This window comes from Hyaena hyaena, unplaced genomic scaffold (genome assembly GCF_003009895.1).
Source record: "Hyaena hyaena isolate Hyena2069 unplaced genomic scaffold, ASM300989v1 scaffold_340, whole genome shotgun sequence".
Taxonomy (NCBI): Eukaryota; Metazoa; Chordata; class Mammalia; order Carnivora; family Hyaenidae; genus Hyaena; species Hyaena hyaena.
In genome coordinates this window covers 222053-239415 of record NW_024080972.1, presented here as the reverse complement: position 1 = coordinate 239415, position 17363 = coordinate 222053, and the positions used below count along the sequence as shown (strand labels likewise).

The 17363-nt window shown below is 32.9% G+C and overlaps 1 protein-coding gene across 1 annotated transcript; it reads right to left on the bottom strand.

The window, feature by feature from the left end:
- Positions 1–276: 276 nt before the first annotated feature.
- Positions 277–11991, bottom strand: NTS (neurotensin). Its single transcript, XM_039249519.1, has 4 exons — positions 11854–11991; positions 9488–9549; positions 3272–3496; positions 277–564 (listed from the first exon to the last, which is right to left on the bottom strand). The coding sequence occupies exons 1-4, from the start codon at positions 11924–11926 to the stop codon at positions 412–414; spliced, it is 513 nt and encodes a 170-aa protein (XP_039105450.1). The 5' UTR covers positions 11927–11991; the 3' UTR covers positions 277–411.
- Between the last annotated feature and the right edge of the window lie 5372 nt (positions 11992–17363).

Genomic DNA, 17363 nt, shown 5'->3' with positions numbered 1-17363 from the left:
AAAAAAATCAAATAATAAAAGAAGTACTATTACTTTGTTTTGGGTTAATGACACTTAGGTTAGACTTTGCCTTAGGACTCCATTATAATCCTTCATCGTTTGGTTTAAAATGTCAAACATTTTTACTGTTTAAACAACCCATTAAGTGCTTTGCAAAATTACAACACATTCTACATGTGGCTTAATTAATATCTACTCCAATTATACACAACACATTATCATGCGCAAGATCTAGATTTATTTTAAAACATTTAGTCCAATTTATATTAATGCAGAAAAATCGTATCCAATAAACCACAATTGCAGAAAGACACAATAGTTGTGTACTGTCACATTACCACACAAATATAACTTGATATTTAAGTGAAGGGTGATAAATCACAATCACATGTAAATAAAATATTTATCCTCTCAGTAGTAGTAAGAACCTCTTTTTAGTATGTAGGGTCTTCTAGGTTTATTCTCATATAGCTGCCGTTTCAGAATGTAAGGTATCTTTCTCTTTATAACTTCTTCTTTTTCATCTTTGTCATTTCCAGCATCAAGAACATCCTCCTGAATTAGCTGCAAGAGAGGCAGAATATGAATCAAACTATGTCTTTCAGGGTATTTTGCTACATTTTATCTCATTTGCTATTCAGACAATAAGACATACATGGATAAGATGTATGAGGTTTCAAGCAATCAGATGGTTTGCCCAAGGACAGATGACTATCAAGTGACTGAGACAGGATGAGAATGTCGTTTTTCCGATTCTCTGTTCAAGGCCACATACTAATACCCGCAACTGAAGCAACATACCTAGTAGATCTTCAAGTATGGTTCAGGCTTTACTTTATGATAGACTAAAATGTTATGAAAATGTATTATAAATCACAACAAATATAGAGTTTTGAATTTTGTAACCCAGTTTGGGCCTTGAAAGGCCACAGGATTTTATATTTCTTGAGGTTAATTACTGACTTGACTTGAAAGCCATTCCAAAGATCCATTTCTTAGTCTCAGAGAGAGGATTGCCTACTCTGTTTAGTTTAGTTGCTGTAGCAATTAACACATGTGAAATAGTAAAGATCTCTTTAGATTGTGGTGCCTAATAATTAGAAGCAAATTCAGATTTAATAACTTAAGGGAGTTCATCTCCACATAGAATCTTACCTAATATGTCATTAAATATGCCATATTCTAAAAGTAGGTTCTGAATACTTCTTTCTGGTATAGTTGTGATTCACAAATTATAGCTAGCAGAAAATATTTAAGAACGCTACCCAGAATTTTACACATAATTTGAGTGAAGTTTTAAAAAATGTTCAATATGAAAATTGCATTTGTACTTGTGATTGTTCTCTAAATTTGGGGTCATTATAAGAAATACTACCAGGAGGTGAAGTTTTTAATTATGATACATATGCACTGAATCTTATCACCAAGTACTTTATTGCAACCCACAGCTATTTAGTTTCAGAGAAGGAAAAAGAGCTACTGTCAGACAATCTAGTTTCTTAATTGTACATTTCTCTATGAACACGATCTGTAATTTGTATTATGTTTTGAATGATATTATAGGTCTTGTTTTAAATCACTCAGTAACATTTAAAAAAGTGAAAGTTCTAAACTTATTCGCACCTGATTTTTGTGTATAATAGTTTATTGAGTTGTTTTTAATTCCTGGATAAATAGCACACAATTGACATTCCACTATGTTAAAATCAACATTTTTCAAGTTTTATTGATATAAACAATATTTTAAAGACTAAGTTACTTAGCTGGAATTAGAATTCAGAGGTGAGTAGTAAAATTAAAGCTAGGTTTTTTGGTCTTTCATCTAGAAAACATCTTTTTGTTTACAAGTTAAAATAAACACTAGAAGTTCTGTCTTGCATTTCTTCTTTTTGGCAGAGTATCTGTGATAGTCATTTAGAGGGATTGCTGTTTTAGCAGCAAAGGCACCCTCTGATTCCCAATGTGAGTGTAAAGTCAAAATATAAAACATGAAGCAACTCTCTCTTAGATGTTAATTTCCTTTGTTGGGAAATCTGTTTATTTACTTACTTATTTAAATGTTTATTTATTCATTTTGAGAGAGAAAGAGAGTGTAAGAGATGAAGAGGCAGAGAGAGAGGGAATCCCAAGCAAGCTCTTCGTTGTCAGCGCAGAGCCCAATGCAGGGCTCAAACTCAGAACTCACAAAATGTGAGATCATGACCTGAACCCAAATCAAGAGTCAGAGGCTCAAGCATCTGAGGCACCCATGTGCCTCCCGACCCTTGTTGGGAAATTAAAAAACAAAAATTTTTCTTTAAAGCATTTTCGTTTTGGGGTGCATAGGTGGCTCAGTCAGTTGAGCACCCCACTTTGGCTTAGGTCTGATCTCACCGTAAGTGAGTTTCAGCCCAGTGACCGGCTAAGTCACTAGAGCCCGCTTCAGATTCTGTGTCTCCCTTTCTCTCTGACCCTCCCCCACTCGCACTCTGTGTGTGTGTCTCTCTCTCAAAAATAAATAAACATCAAAAAATTTTTTAATTAAAAGAATAAAAATAAATAAATAAGTAAAGCATTTTTATTTCTCTTTTCCTTCTTCAAACTAACAAATATTCCAAAACCAAAGGCAATAAATCACTACTATGGTATTAAATACAACTGATTCATCCACTACAGTGTAGTTCTGTATAATGGATTTGGGCTGTCTTGGCTCTTAGTGGACTTGATTTAGATGCTAAGGATGCCTGAAATCCATGTACTCAATTGAAATATATATATATATATATATATATATATATATATGGCATATATATGGAATAGGAATATACATATATATATGGCATATATATATGGGTATTTTCCAGTTTTATTTGCTTATTATATTCACATACAAATTGAACCTTTGGTGTTTTATGTTTTATGTTTGTTTATAGAAAATACACATGACTTAATGTTTCTAAAAACACATTTTGAGTTCTTATTTTGTAGGCACGCCACCACCAAAAATTGCCTGAGTATGCCATTCATTTAAACACAATAAAAGCATGTGGATCAAATCTGCCTTAAGATATACCCCCCTTTTAAGACTGAAGAAAAAATATTTTTCCAAACTCCAAATATTTGAAGGACACTTTGAAGATCTGAAGGAATGTTAACCTCAACACATGGTTTATTCTTTTTTAATATTTGTAAGTCTTCCTGTTATGATAATGATCAGGGTGGAAAAAAATCAGTACAAATGAGAGCTAAGTAGTATAACGATAATTATATTCATATTCTGTTTTTGCTTTACCTCCCAGTGTTGAAAGGCCCTGCTGTGACAGATTTTTTGGAGCTGGTATATTGTCAACATCGCTTCCAAGCTAAAGTTATCTAAGGCAGTGGGAAATTTCCTTCTTGAAATAAGCTCGTCCTCACGAAGGTCTCCTGTTTCTTCTGCCTGGCTGTTCAGGTTATTCACAAAACTGCAAACATTTAGCAGGGTCATTTTCCAAGAAGAAACACCTGCTTTACTGGTCTGAAATATAGAAAAAAAATTGGTGCTTAAAAACTTTTAAAGTATGTAATTAAATCTCATATCATATGAATAAGAAATAAATTTCCATGTGTTAAGCCATTACATTTTAGGGTCTCATTGTTACTCCAGCCTAATAAATACATTGTTATTACTTTAGTAACTTTATATCACAAAATTGATTAGTGCCAGTTCCTTGTAAACTCTATTTTTTAAAATGTAATACAGTTATACACATGCATACATACATAAGCAAAGCAAAAATATAGAAATACTAGAGAGTATAAATGTATAAATTCTTATGTATACATCACAGATAAAGATATTAAAAATACCATTGTCTTTACTATAGTTTAGTGTCTAATTGAGTATGGACTATGATGATACTAATCGATTAGGACAATTACAATAATGTGAAATCTCTAATCTATCCCATACATTGATAATTCTCATAAACAGCAACATAGCTGATCAATTTATTTATTTGCAAATAATAATATTTTCTAGAATTACTACTTTTTTCTAATAAGATTGGGTCTGAAGCCACTATTTTCATCAATAATTTTCCTGTGTGCCAATAGTCATAAATGAGGAAACATAAGAACTTAGGAGAAGCTAAAGGTGAAATAATAAAAATTAACAAAAATTTCAAAGGGCATAAATGAAAGAAAGCATACATTTTTCTTAAAGGCACACACACACACACACACACACACACACACACACACGTGAATGAGCACACAATCATGATGGGAAGATTCCATAACAATAATATCATATGTCAGTTCTCTCTGAATTGCTCCCCAACTGGAATGCAATTGCAAATCAAAGTTCCAATTTGGAAAATATGGTGAGACTGGAATTTGGAGATAGGGATTTGGCAAAGTAATTACAATGTTTATTTGGAAGTCTGAATGTGTGAGAATAACCAAGAAGATTTAGAAAAATAAAATTGTAATAAGGAGGAACTTACTCTACAACTTATTGAAGGGTATTTTAAAGACTCGGTAATCAAAGGAGAGAATTAATAAAACAAGAGTAAACATTACACTCAACAGAAGAAAATATAATATCTTCAAATTTGGTCCAAGTACAAATGAGTGTATAGCATATAGAAAGTTTGTGTTTGAGATCCTTGGGACAGTAGGCTATCAGGAAGTCTGGACTTAGAACTGGTTATAACTTTCTTGATATATTGTATTCTAACAATATCCAGATAGGTTAAATAGAGTAAAAATAAAATAATGTTTAAATATATAGAATTTACTTTATGAACCTAGAAAGGTGTTATTAAGCAAATATCGGAACCATGATCCATAAAGAAAAGGATAACTTTAAATACATAAACATGTAAAACATCTCTGGAAAATTAACAACCTGAACTAACACAAGAAGCAAGCTATACTGTAAAACCTGCCATAAAATATTAATATCCTTAACACAGAGCTCTTTAAAAAGAAACTGTTGAATCCACAAATTAAAAAAAAATAAAAACTTTAAACCTTGGATAAGTGATATAAGTAAACAAGTCACAGAATCATTTATCAAAGAGAAATATGTGGAAAGATGGTCAGCTTAGCCACTATCAGATCAGAAGACTTTCAGAAGGATAGGTACCTTCGTTGGTGTAGTTATAGGGACTTGGAGAGAAACACACTACCTTTTCTAAATATTTGTTGATCTTGGCGTAGATTGTTATAATTTTTTGAAGGATGTTTTATTAAAATTATGAATGTGCACACTCCTTAAGATTTTATCCTAAGAACATGCAAATACATGAATATAAGGATATTTACTTGATAATATTATTATGATATATAATAAGGTAATATATAATGGTTTTAACCAGTTTGGAAATCCTTACAACTATACTTCTTGAATACAATTTTCCAGCCATTGCTTATTCTATTATGGAAAACTTAGAGACAACATGCTCCATTGTCTGGCCAATGCCTTATATCATTCCAATTAATGGGATACCATAATTTTACATTTAGAAAGCTCAATTTTTTTGAGAGAGAGAGAGAGAAAGAGACAGAGTGTGAGCGGGAAGGGGCAGACTCTGTAGCAGGTTCTAGGCTCTGAGCTGTCAGCAGAGAGCCGGATGAACCATGAGATCAGGACCTAAGCGACCATGCTTAACTGACTGAGCCCCTTCCTCTCCGCCCACCCGGGGCCCCTAATTGAGTGCGTGCTAACATGTACTTCTTAGAACACTGGTTTTGCACTCATTGTTTTTAAAAGAGTTCCACTGTCAAGTAAATTGGAAAACTTGAATTTAAAGGAAATTTAAAGATTTCTTGAACTTAGATATCCTCAGAGCTTTTTACTTGCAAATATTCATTGTAACTTTTAATGGTGTCAATATAGTGTCATGAATTTCCCAAACTAGTTTGACCACAGAAAGCTTTATTCATAAAGTATCTGTCAGGACTAATGTTATCTGATTCTTCCTTCCTTCCTTCCTTCCTTCAGCCCTCTCTCCCTTTCTTTCTTTCTTTCTTTCTTTCTTTCTTTCTTTCTTTCTTTCTTTCTTTCTTTCTTTCTTTCTTTCAGATGAGGAGACTGAATTAGTCATCTGATTTCCTTCTGTCAGTTAAAATAGTCACTACATGATGCAATAATACAATTATTTAAAGTCACATTAGAAATACAGCCAGCAGAGAATTCATTACTGACTGAAGAATCTCTAACTAGACATCATGTATTTGAGAACATTTTCAGGAAAATGGTAAAGACTCTCTTTCCTTGAATCAGGCTCCTTTAAGTCCACTTCTTGACTAGGTCCCAACCTCAGGCTTGGCCCTTAATCCACTTAGTCCAATTTTAGCAAGAAGGTTGCTGAGCCCATTTATTGCAAATGACTCACCCATGATATCTGATCACCCTAGATATCTGATCAAATATCAGATAATTGATGAAATTTTTGTCCTTAATATCACAATCTTGTGTCTTCTGGCAATAATCTTTCTAGCCTTAATGTTTCCTCATTCCATTCACTAACCCTCACGTGCTTCTTGGCTATAAATGCACACTTGCCATTGTTGTGTTTGGAGTTGAGCCCAATCTCTGCCAAACTCCCATTTTAGTAATTTCTCTTGAATAAAGTCTCCCCTATTATGTTTAGCTAGTGTCATGAATAATTTTTCTTTAACAATAAACATTCTTACTTATTAAATTATTTTATACAAATGTTTATAATAGACCTAAGCCTATAGATAAAAAATTTAGAATATTATCTCTTCTTGGTTTCAAGATAAGGAAAACAAGAATATTTGTAGTTTTTACTTACCATTACTTGATTTAACTTTTTAATACTAAATGAGATTCTGGCCAAATTTATGTTGCCTTAATTAAATAGGAGCTAATCCATATGACTATGACTTACTCCTTGTAATACACTGAACTCAGATAAGTCCAGCAAATTGTGAATTCAAGCATTTCACAGAATTGAAAATAATTAAAGTCATCTGTGGTGGAGCTCTGAAGTTTTATAGTTGAATACAAAGTATGATGGTTAATAATGAATCCTAGATTCCCATTGTTAGGTCAAAAATATTTATTAAACTCCTACTGTATATGAGGCATCAAGTTTGATCATAGAAAATTACAACATTTTAGCAGCTTTTTGAGATCCTGAAGAAAACAAACTATATACCAGTTTCTCTTTCTGAATAGAGCAATAGGAAAGTACTAGTGCTGGTAATAAAAAGAATTGTATTATGAGAAAAAATAATATCTTCCACTTTTCAAGCTTTGGCCTCTCGCTTAACTTTCTGTTGCTTAAGTAAATTTTCACATTAATATTTTAAGGTCTAAATACCTTTACTTTAAAAGTAAAATACTTCACATATTTTATCTGTAAAATTGAAAAAAGAAATGAAGCTTTCTGAAGCTTTAAATAACGTAATTCTCCCAATATCAAATATTAATCTCTTACAATTTTAAATGTGTTAATTTAGCTAAAATATTCATAAGTTTGGAGTTTTCATTTGCATAGAACGCTACACACACCAAAAATCAATTGAGTCAAGGAGAATGAAATCACAGTAGTTTTGTAAAACATAAGGAATGATCTTTTTGTTCCCATCCTAACAGAAAAATTGAAGTAATTATGCTTCTGGGTGCTTTCTCATTATAGACTCTATTTTATTTATTTCAACTGGAAGGAGGCAACAAGATTCAATTTTTTTTCCATGATCTGTTTTAGAGACATATTCCAAGACTAAATAAAAGAGAAAAAGTCTATTGTGCCTGTATTTTTATGTATTTCTTTTAAAAAAGAAACACTAAACCATTCCATAAATTGGGATTGTTTTTCCCTTGGAACTCTAGGGAAGGAGTCACAACTCTACTTCCACATTTTCACAAGGTAGCTAGTACTCTCCAAACTATACTACATTTTGAGGATTATTTAGGACTTTGATGTGTCCATTTAAATTTAGAATTATAGAGGTAAAATCTCTACTCTGTAATTAAGTCATTTCTAACCTGTCCCATTTCTAAATGTAGATGATTGGCTTCACTTGTCTTCCTATTATAGAGATGAAGCAGTTGTAACCATTGCTCCTCTGACTCTAAGTATTCAGTGAAGGATCCATTATCTTAAGGTTATTATTTGATTATTGAGGTTTAATGACCAAACTAAATCTGATCATTCCTGATATGAAACCTACACAATTATGAAAAAAAAATTGGTCTCAGTTCTTTCAGCTTTTGTAGATCTGGGCAATGGTGAAAATATATGCACTTAAATTTTTCCCAAATGGCTTTTAAGGATCATAGCAGACAATGAATCTTTGTTAGCTTTCAGATAAAAATATTCCACACTCCCAAATACATACCAAAAAAGGGTATTTTCCTTTCTACCCACACAATTCTACAGATATAATAGGGATTGTTGTACCTGGAATGTGCTTACCCAGTGAATGGAGAGAAACCTGAAGTACAGGACCGGAGTTGAGGTATTGCTTCAGAAATTAGATGGGTCTGAGTGTTTACTTTCTTACGATAATATCTGTTGAAACCTCTGCCTTGATATCCTAGGGCTATAATAGTGATTGTACCAGGGTTCTGCTTAACTCAATATTTATTTTTCTTTGAGAAACATCTTTTGATTGAGAACCCCATTCTCTATTTCTGCCTTTAGATATACACTAATTGACTCACTCTAGGTAAATCAGTTCTGTGTGGTAGCATGGTAATCACGTATATCTTAATTGTGTTTTATTCCTAAGTACAGGTTGGAATCTAGGCACCTTGTTTTCAAGACCCCCAAAGAGGAATAACACGGTCCAGTAGACAAAGTTTCAGTTGGTTCAGTAACAGCAATAAGCAGGTGTAGATGACACTTTTGTTAGAGGGAGAATCTAGGCATAGATTTAATGTAAATGTCTAGGAGACCATGAACCTCAATCCAGCACTTAAAAATAAGGAAATGAAGGCAAACGATGTTAACTAACCCTCTTGCTTATGATCAGGTAGTTCATAAGTCACAGTTGCAGAATTAGATCTCAAAGCTTCTGTTTGCCAGTCTGTTGATCTTTACTCTCTACCACATTTCTTTCATGAATTGTCATGAACTTCAATTTTTAATTTAGAACTCCATTTTACTCTTTCCAATATAACAAAAAAGGCTAAACTGTCACTTAGTTTTCATGTATATACTTAATTTGAAGCATACTTTTTGCCATACACAATGTGGTAGGAATGGAAACAACATTCCTTTAAATACATTTTCATCTCCACATAAACAATATATGACTATTTCATTAAAGTTACAATATAATGATTGATAGTCACTATAATTTCTGTCCCTGTCACAACAACACCCTTAACTCCTTTGAACTGAAGGAAAATTTCCCAAAAGAGGAAATGCCTCTCAATGAACTTTTTAGTCTTGATGGGAAGTTATTCACTATAGGAAAAGGACACCATGTTTATAATAAGAGCTTACAGAGTTTTCAATCCTTGGTTAAAGAAAAAAAAAGTTACCTTTGATGTATGCATATTGGTCAATAAATCTGCTTCTAATGCTTTCATTTCCTCTTCTGAATCTGAATAAAATCAAAACCACATGTTTACTATATAATCATATATAATTATATTGTAACCTACAGAATTTAGATTAATCTCAAAAAAGTAGTCTTAAAGGCTTATTATTTTCCTATGTATTTATTATCCTTAAAATAATATTCAGAAAATATAATTATGGTTTTATTCTGGGCTAACCAGCAGCTAGAATAATAGAAGCACTTATGAGAAAATAAACACAAGATTATATGCCTTGAGAACTATTGATGACTTGAAGTTTTTTAATCACTGAATCTCAGTATTAAAAAATAAAGCTGGTTATATTTCATATATGATATAATACATGATTAATATATGGTATTACATATCATATAATAGAGATCTCATTAAAAATGCCAGTTAACTTTTGCCAACAATAGTTTACATATATAGACTATATGCATATTGATATTTTAAACACACTATAATGAAAAGGTGTATACAACAGACTTTTTAACAAACCAAAAGGAATTGTTTACTGATAATTTTAGAATAAGAAAGACACTGAGGTTTAGTCAACATGAGATGCTGTTTTACAAAACATAATTTGAAAGATATGGTTTTCTACTTTAAATAAGAATTCAGAATTATGTATTTAGCTATTTAATCACAGGTTATTAAGCAAATTGGCTAAGCAAAAGTGGAGCTATCCTTCAGCACATGTGTAGTTGTGTTGAAAATGGACTTCTGACTTTTTATAGGATATCTATTCCAGTTTCCACTAATGAATATATTGCAGAGAAGAAAACTTTAGAGAGCACTATATATAAGTAATAGAAATAGAGTTATAGAACACCGTAATTAGATGACTTAATTCATACACTCCGATCTATCATAAAACAAAGTGGAGGTTACAATGATTACCTTCCTTGCACTGTACACTGTTATTAAAAAGAAGAGTCACACATAAAGAAACCACTTCTTACACCGTATCTAGGAAATAAATACACCAGAGACCTTCTCCTATTTGTTCAAGGCTGAATCTGTTTTTCAAAGGAGTGACAGATTCCTTTAGCCATTTATGAAAAAATATATACTAAAATCCCTACAAATCTTGGTTTATCACATAAATAAGTTCTAATAGATGAATGAACACAGCGTTTAATCAATAACCCAGTTTTTCTCATACACTCTACCTGTACCTGTAACCTCCTATAATAGATAAAATCATAATTGTAGGAAATTTGGTATTTTTATCATTAAAAATTTTGCAAAGTTAGTTCAAGATCTTTTTCTAGTGATCAAAATAAATTAAAATTTTTGCTGCATAACACTTATACCTTCTGCTAGATTTAATTTCATAATTTAAATAAAATCAGCAGAGGTTTGAATTAAACATTTCAATGTTATATTTATAAACTACCAAAGTATAAAACAGGTTAAATGATTTTTGCTGCATTTATCCCATATATATTCTTTCCACTTTGGTGTGATCAGTCGATTATTTTTCAAACATTAATGGGAACATATTGCAATATTGCAACATTTCATGTTACTCTTTTAAATTTATATCTTATTTTCAAGGTAAGTTACTGATAGATACTGAGCAGTACATGGTCTCTCAATTATCACATGCAAAATAATCTACTGGTAAATAATTTTTATTAATATGAACATGCCAATTTTCCAATTACATTTTGTATCAACTTAAACAGCATGCAAAAATTAAATTAATAATATACCTATTTGTCACATAGACTATATAAAATGTATTTTCAAAAAATACTTGGAATATTTATTACTTTTTTAGAAATAATTTTCTATAAACAATGGTTCATTCATTTACTCATTAAACATCAGTGTTCACTTTATTTGCATGTTAACATACACACACAGTTCAGAAAATAATCTGGGGGAGGGAGTTGCTACTGCTTCCTGAGAGAATGACCAAGAATGAGAAAAAGCATTTTGAATGGAATGGATTCTAACTATGGGTTTGCACTCTGACAGGCACTGCATCTGTACTTCTCATCAGATAGGGACCAGCCTAATTTAAGTTCTACATATTTTTTTTTTCCTACTCTGGTGGTTACATTCCAAACGGAGGGCATGAAGGGTTTCATTGAAATCTCTTCTATTATTTTGCTGATTTAAAAAGAGGAAGGAAATCTTTCAGTTCTTGTAATCATAAAGACAGAGAATGAATATATTCAGTTTCTATCACTAAAAAGCAAACAGAATAGAAGAGAAACTCTTCTCCCTGGCTGCATTAACATCAGTAACAGCACAGTGCAAAAAAAAGGAAAAAGAAATCACTTCAGGGAACTGTGAAGTGTAGCAGCGCTTACCTGAGCAAAGGCTCCAAGAGCTGAGAGCCAGCACTACCATGCATACCAGCTGGATTTTCATTGCTGTCATCATCTTGAGCCTTCTAGCAAGCCAAGTCCTTAAACGTCACAGGCACACTGAAGGGGGCTTTCTCTAGCTCTTCCTCTGCCTTCAGCTGACTTTGAAAGTGAACTATGAGAGATGCTTTGGCCATTCCCTATATATACATGCAGAGGGATGATGTCATGATAGTACAGGGATTATCTTTTCAGGATGTGCCCTCCTTCATCTCTATCCCTCCTCTCCTCTCTCCACTTCCTCTCCTTTTCTTTTGTCCCCCCCACTCTCCTCCCCCACTTCTGAACTTCAGATGAAAGTGACATCTTCCCTAATTGCCACCGTTGCTCCGGATTTCTGACGCACAGGAGTCATTCAAAAGCAATTCCATATACAACATACTGGGAAAAACTTACAATACCTCTCTTTGCCCCATTTCCTCTCATTCCTGACTCCAAGAAATTGTTATTTTGATTTTGTGAAGCGTGAGATCTGTTACTTCTAATATAAACACAATCTCCGGGATGAATGCATGAAATTACTGATTCTTAAGGTTTGGAAGTTCTTAAAGAGTTGAGGTTCTTTTCTGATAACCCACACTTGTGAGCAAATGTTTTGTGGTTTAGGGACTAATATAAGTTTTAGATAATGAATGCTAGAAGAAGGGAGAAACTGGAAGATGATCAGAGAATCAGTTAAGATATAGGGATGAAGGAAGGAAGGAAGGAGGGAAGGAAGGAAGGAGGGAAGGAAGGAAGGAAGGAGGGAAGGAAGGAAGGGGGGAAAGAAAGGAAGGAGGGAAGGAAGGAAGAAAGAAAGAAAGAAAGAAAGAAAGAAAGAAAGAAAGAAAGAAAGAAAGAAAGAAAAATTTTTTTAAAAAAGAAAAACTAGTAGCTCTAAGGAATAAGACATTATTTCCTAACACATTGAAATGTTTTTATTTTAAGTAACTGAGAGAATGAATTGTGTATGCTGGCTATTGGCTAAATGTCTTTAAAAAACAATGTCATGTCTATGAAATTCAACTATAAATTATTTGTGTACTAATAGGTGGAAATACATATTATTATGTCACTAATTTATGTTTTCTGATACTTTACTCTTTTTCTGCCTGAATTGCTCTGCCCTTTTGTATTCATTGATGCTATATCCTATTCTTCTTATAACATTTTCTCATCATTTTTCACCATTGCATAAATTGTTTCCCTGTTATAGTCATGAAAATTAAATTGTACTTTTGGAAAGGAAAACAATCCGAAATAACCACCATCTACCAATGTCAGATTTCTGAGACAGTGTCTTCACATCGTAATTTGTAAGCTACAATGATGCTCATTTCCTAGGTTCTCAGGAAAATAATTACTCTCTTGGAATGAAGCTCTCTTCTTGCATTAAGTATTTTATGTTACATGGAGTGATCTGAAAACCAGAGGCTGTTAGGAATATGAATATTTGAATATAAAAGTGTCTGAGATTTGTTCACTTTTTAAATATATCAATCAAGTAATAACAATACACAAAATAATCTGGATTATTTTCTGTAGAGAGTTGATTTATATTTTATGGTATATTCTATGATATTAACTTCTCTCTTTTATCTTAAACTTAAGAAAAGGCATTAATTACAAAAGTAATAATTATTTAAAATAGCAAGGAAACATTCATATAATTTAATGTTCAGAAATTTAACAATAGGTGACATATTTCTACTCTTTTTAGTCTGTTTCACGAACTTAACATAAAATGCATCATTGAACATGACTCACTTGAAAAAAGTTTTATATGAAGGGTAATTAATTGGCAAAGAAATGTGAAATATATACTTCTAAACATTTGCTTTCCTACCACAAGAGGGCGCAACAGAAGTTTAAAAGGCTTTTTTATTTACACTTAGTTAAAATTCTGAGGATTATATTTACTTTCTGTTCATTATCTTAGTGATAGAATCCTTTTTAAGCCACTTTGATAAAAAATAAAGGAATTTTATATTATTATTCTTTGTACAACATTTAAATTAGTTGTTTTGTCTGCTTTTGGATTGTCAATACAAAGAATAATCTCTAAAAAATGTGCGATAACAGCCTACTTGTAAAAAGAAAGTGTGATTCCTAATTCTCCTGAAGCGTTTAATAAATAAAGCTCAAGGAAATGTTGACAAAATATCACTTGAATATAGCTGTAAATGTGAGAATTGTTTTAAATGTATAATAATTTTGAAAGAATCGGGGGAAAATGTGTTAACTAATGTCAAATGATCCAAAATCAAATAGATGCTAGACACTATTTTTTATCTAGGGGAAAAAAAGATGTGTAAATTTTTGTGGTCAAATTATGATACAGTAAACTTTATCTGGTCTCTAATTTGAATTTTTAAATAATCTATTACCGCCCCTCCCTTTTTTTAGCCCGGATGATTTCAAGCCACAGAAAAGCCAATTAAATGATTTGTTTTAAGAAGGTAGTCTGTATGTGGATATTTGCCTTTAAAAAAATATTCTAGAAAGCACCCTAATGATTCCATTAAAGCAGGATTCAGGTGCTGATTTCCTATACAGATGAGTAAACTATTTTTACTTTATTTTTTAATGTTTATTTATTCATGAAGAGAGAGAGAGAGAGTCCCAAGTTGGCTCTGCACTGTCAGCACAGACCCTAACATAGGGTTCCATCTCACCATGATCTCACCATCAGATCATGACCCGAGCCAATATCAAGAGTTGGACACTTAACTGACTGAACCACCTAGGTGCACTAATTGTTTTTAACTTAAAGGTTTTCTGCTTAAAATCCTGCTAACATTTATTTAGCTCTTAAAATAACTTACAGAGTTTGAACATCACCCTTTGGTAGTCCTCATGTGCTGGACTTCCAGTTTGAGGTCACCACAAGTGACCAAGTCTAAAGAGGTTTGTATATTTACACATCTAAATAATTTATCTGGGCACCTGTAGATTGCATCCCTACCTATGTAGATTTCAGAGCTTCTACTGGGAATTAAGTTAGACCGTTATTAGGTAATCACTTAAAACCATCTACAGAAATACCTGAAAGTTTGTCATTTGGAAATAGTGATCTGTACACAGACTTACTTAATTTGGAGATGGGAAGGTTCAGAAACAACTTGACGAATTCTTCTGTTTCAGACGATTTCTGCCTGTACCTGCGGAGGCTTCCTCATCCTCATCAATAGCTTCCGGGGCTCTCTAGCCTTTTAATACTTTAAAACCTAAAGCTTTCCCTGTGGTGTTTCTACCATCTGGAATCTGCCTCCCATCCTCCCTTTGACCTCCGTTTCTGTCATTTCTGACACTTTCATTTTTTAAAAGACTATATTTTATGGCCTTATAAAAGTAAACCTTTCCAAGTTTGAATTCTGACAGTAGTTTCATCTACTTCTACACTCCCCGGTTTCTGCTAAATGCTCATCTCTTTTGTGGCAAACTGTGAAGGAGAACAGAATGTGCCACCCCAAAATATGCCTCTTTGAGTCTCTTGAAATGGCTATTTTTAAGAAACAGCAGACACAGAAGCTCTGAAAAACACATAGAAGTTACCTTTTTTTAAAGGAGATATTGGTGTTAATAAGAAAAATCTCCATTTGTAAGGGTGTCATCTTCTCTGTATCATGAAGAGAAGGATGACTAAATCTCTAGAAAGTCTTATCAGTAGAGGACTTAAATCTGCACAGCAACCTTACACTTGTTTATGGTGCTTTCCTTGGTAGTCTTCCATTACTGACTCCTTTACTTGCCTCAACATCTTCTTTTGTCTTTAGCTGGAGATGGTATTTAAGGTGTGGGTTGGACATTTGGGGGAATTATCTTCCATGGATATCTCCCATGTATACAGGAGGTATGCATGTTATTAAACTTCTGTTTGTTTTTCTCCTGTTAATCTGTTTGTTTTATTACAGGGTTTCTTAGCCAAGAACTTAGAAGTGTAGAGGGGAAATTATTTTTCCTCCTCTATAACTATAAACTTCTAGAAGGAAAGGACTCTTACTCATCCTTGTATTCTTGCAAATCTATTTATAGTCTATTTCTATTCAATATATATTTACTAAATTGAACTGAAATAGTAATTATTTCAAATTTCTTTCATACTTTTCCATGTTTCCATTTGTACCATTTCTTTCAACCACATCTCTAATTTCAATTTAAAACTCCTTTGTTATCACTAGCCTTAATATTTGACGTGAGCCTTCAACTAAGTCATGTTCTCAGCATTTTCTCTAGTCATTCTTCCCTCCCCCCCAACCCCCCAAACTGGGAAAATTAACTTTCAAAAATTATTTGTGAAGAGCACTCTGGGATTATGTGCATTCATCAGCAGAGTTTTTACGATAAGTTGTGGGCTTACTCCATTCCTCTAAATGAGCCTCTGGTTGGAACTATAACTCTGATTCATCTGAACAAACAATGATGTCAATCTCTTTGTAAACTCAATTGATTCTTCCATTCAATTAACGTCCATTTTCTAGACATACAGTTATGTGCATGCACACACCCACACCCACATATACTATCTTACACATGAAATGCATGTAACCCAGATACTGGAGACTTAGGTAAATGTAAACCAAATGTCCAATTTCTTCATCTATGTGTAACCATGCCTTGCCCATAATCTCTGTAAATCCCCAGCTCATTTCCCTTTGGCTCTTCCTATCTCCACTCTCACATCTTTATAGGCAATTACCTTGGAAACATTGATGATGGATTTTTGGAGTCAAGCGTATTTTGCAACTTAGACTCCAATTATAACACAACCTTTGCCTAGAATCCACACGTTAATGAGCTGCCATATTTAACTAAGGATGCTCCACATTGTAGTTACTACTGATCTCATAATCTTCTCATATCAAAGAAAATATTGAGATGCTCACAAAATCACTACTCCCCATGTGTAATGCTCAAATAATTGTTCTTAAAAGTTTCCTTTTAAAGTTAAGACCAAAATGAAAGCATTACAGAAAAAAATGTCTAGCACTTTCTTCTTTTATTTTTCTTAGTTTCACAAATTAGAATGTAATCTAGAGTAAAAACTAGGATGGATTTATATTAAAAGAAAAATTTTACCTTTTTTATTAAATGTTACAAAATCTGAGAAACTTTCTGTAGCACCTGTAATACCCAAATTAGAACAGATTCGCTAGAGCTACCATTTGCTAAGAGCAGATTTACTGAAACACTTTTCTTTTTTTTTTTTTAGCTTTTTTTTGTTTCATTTATTTCTGAGAGAGAGAGAGAGAGCATGAACAGGGAGGGTCAGAGAGAGAGGGAGACACAGAATCTGAAACAGGTTCCATGCTCTGAGCTGGCTGTCAGCACAGAGCCTAACACGGGGCTCGAACCCACAATCCGTGAGATCATGACCTGAGCTGAAGTCGGTTGCTTAACTGACTGAGCCACCCAGGCGCCCCTGAAACACTTTTCTTTCTTTACTTTAAGAAGATAATAGATGCCGAACTTGG

Excerpts from the sequence above, each read along its gene's own strand:
- NTS (XM_039249519.1), bottom strand. The coding sequence starts at position 11,926 with ATGATGACAGCAATGAAAATCCAGCTGGTATGCATGGTAGTGCTGGCT. Across the intron at positions 9,550-11,853 it reads CTCTTGGAGCCTTTGCTCAG|ATTCAGAAGAGGAAATGAAA; the intron begins GTAAGCGCTGCT and ends GATTTTATTCAG. Across the intron at positions 565-3,271 it reads GGGCCTTTCAACACTGGGAG|CTAATTCAGGAGGATGTTCT; the intron begins GTAAAGCAAAAA and ends CCTCTCTTGCAG.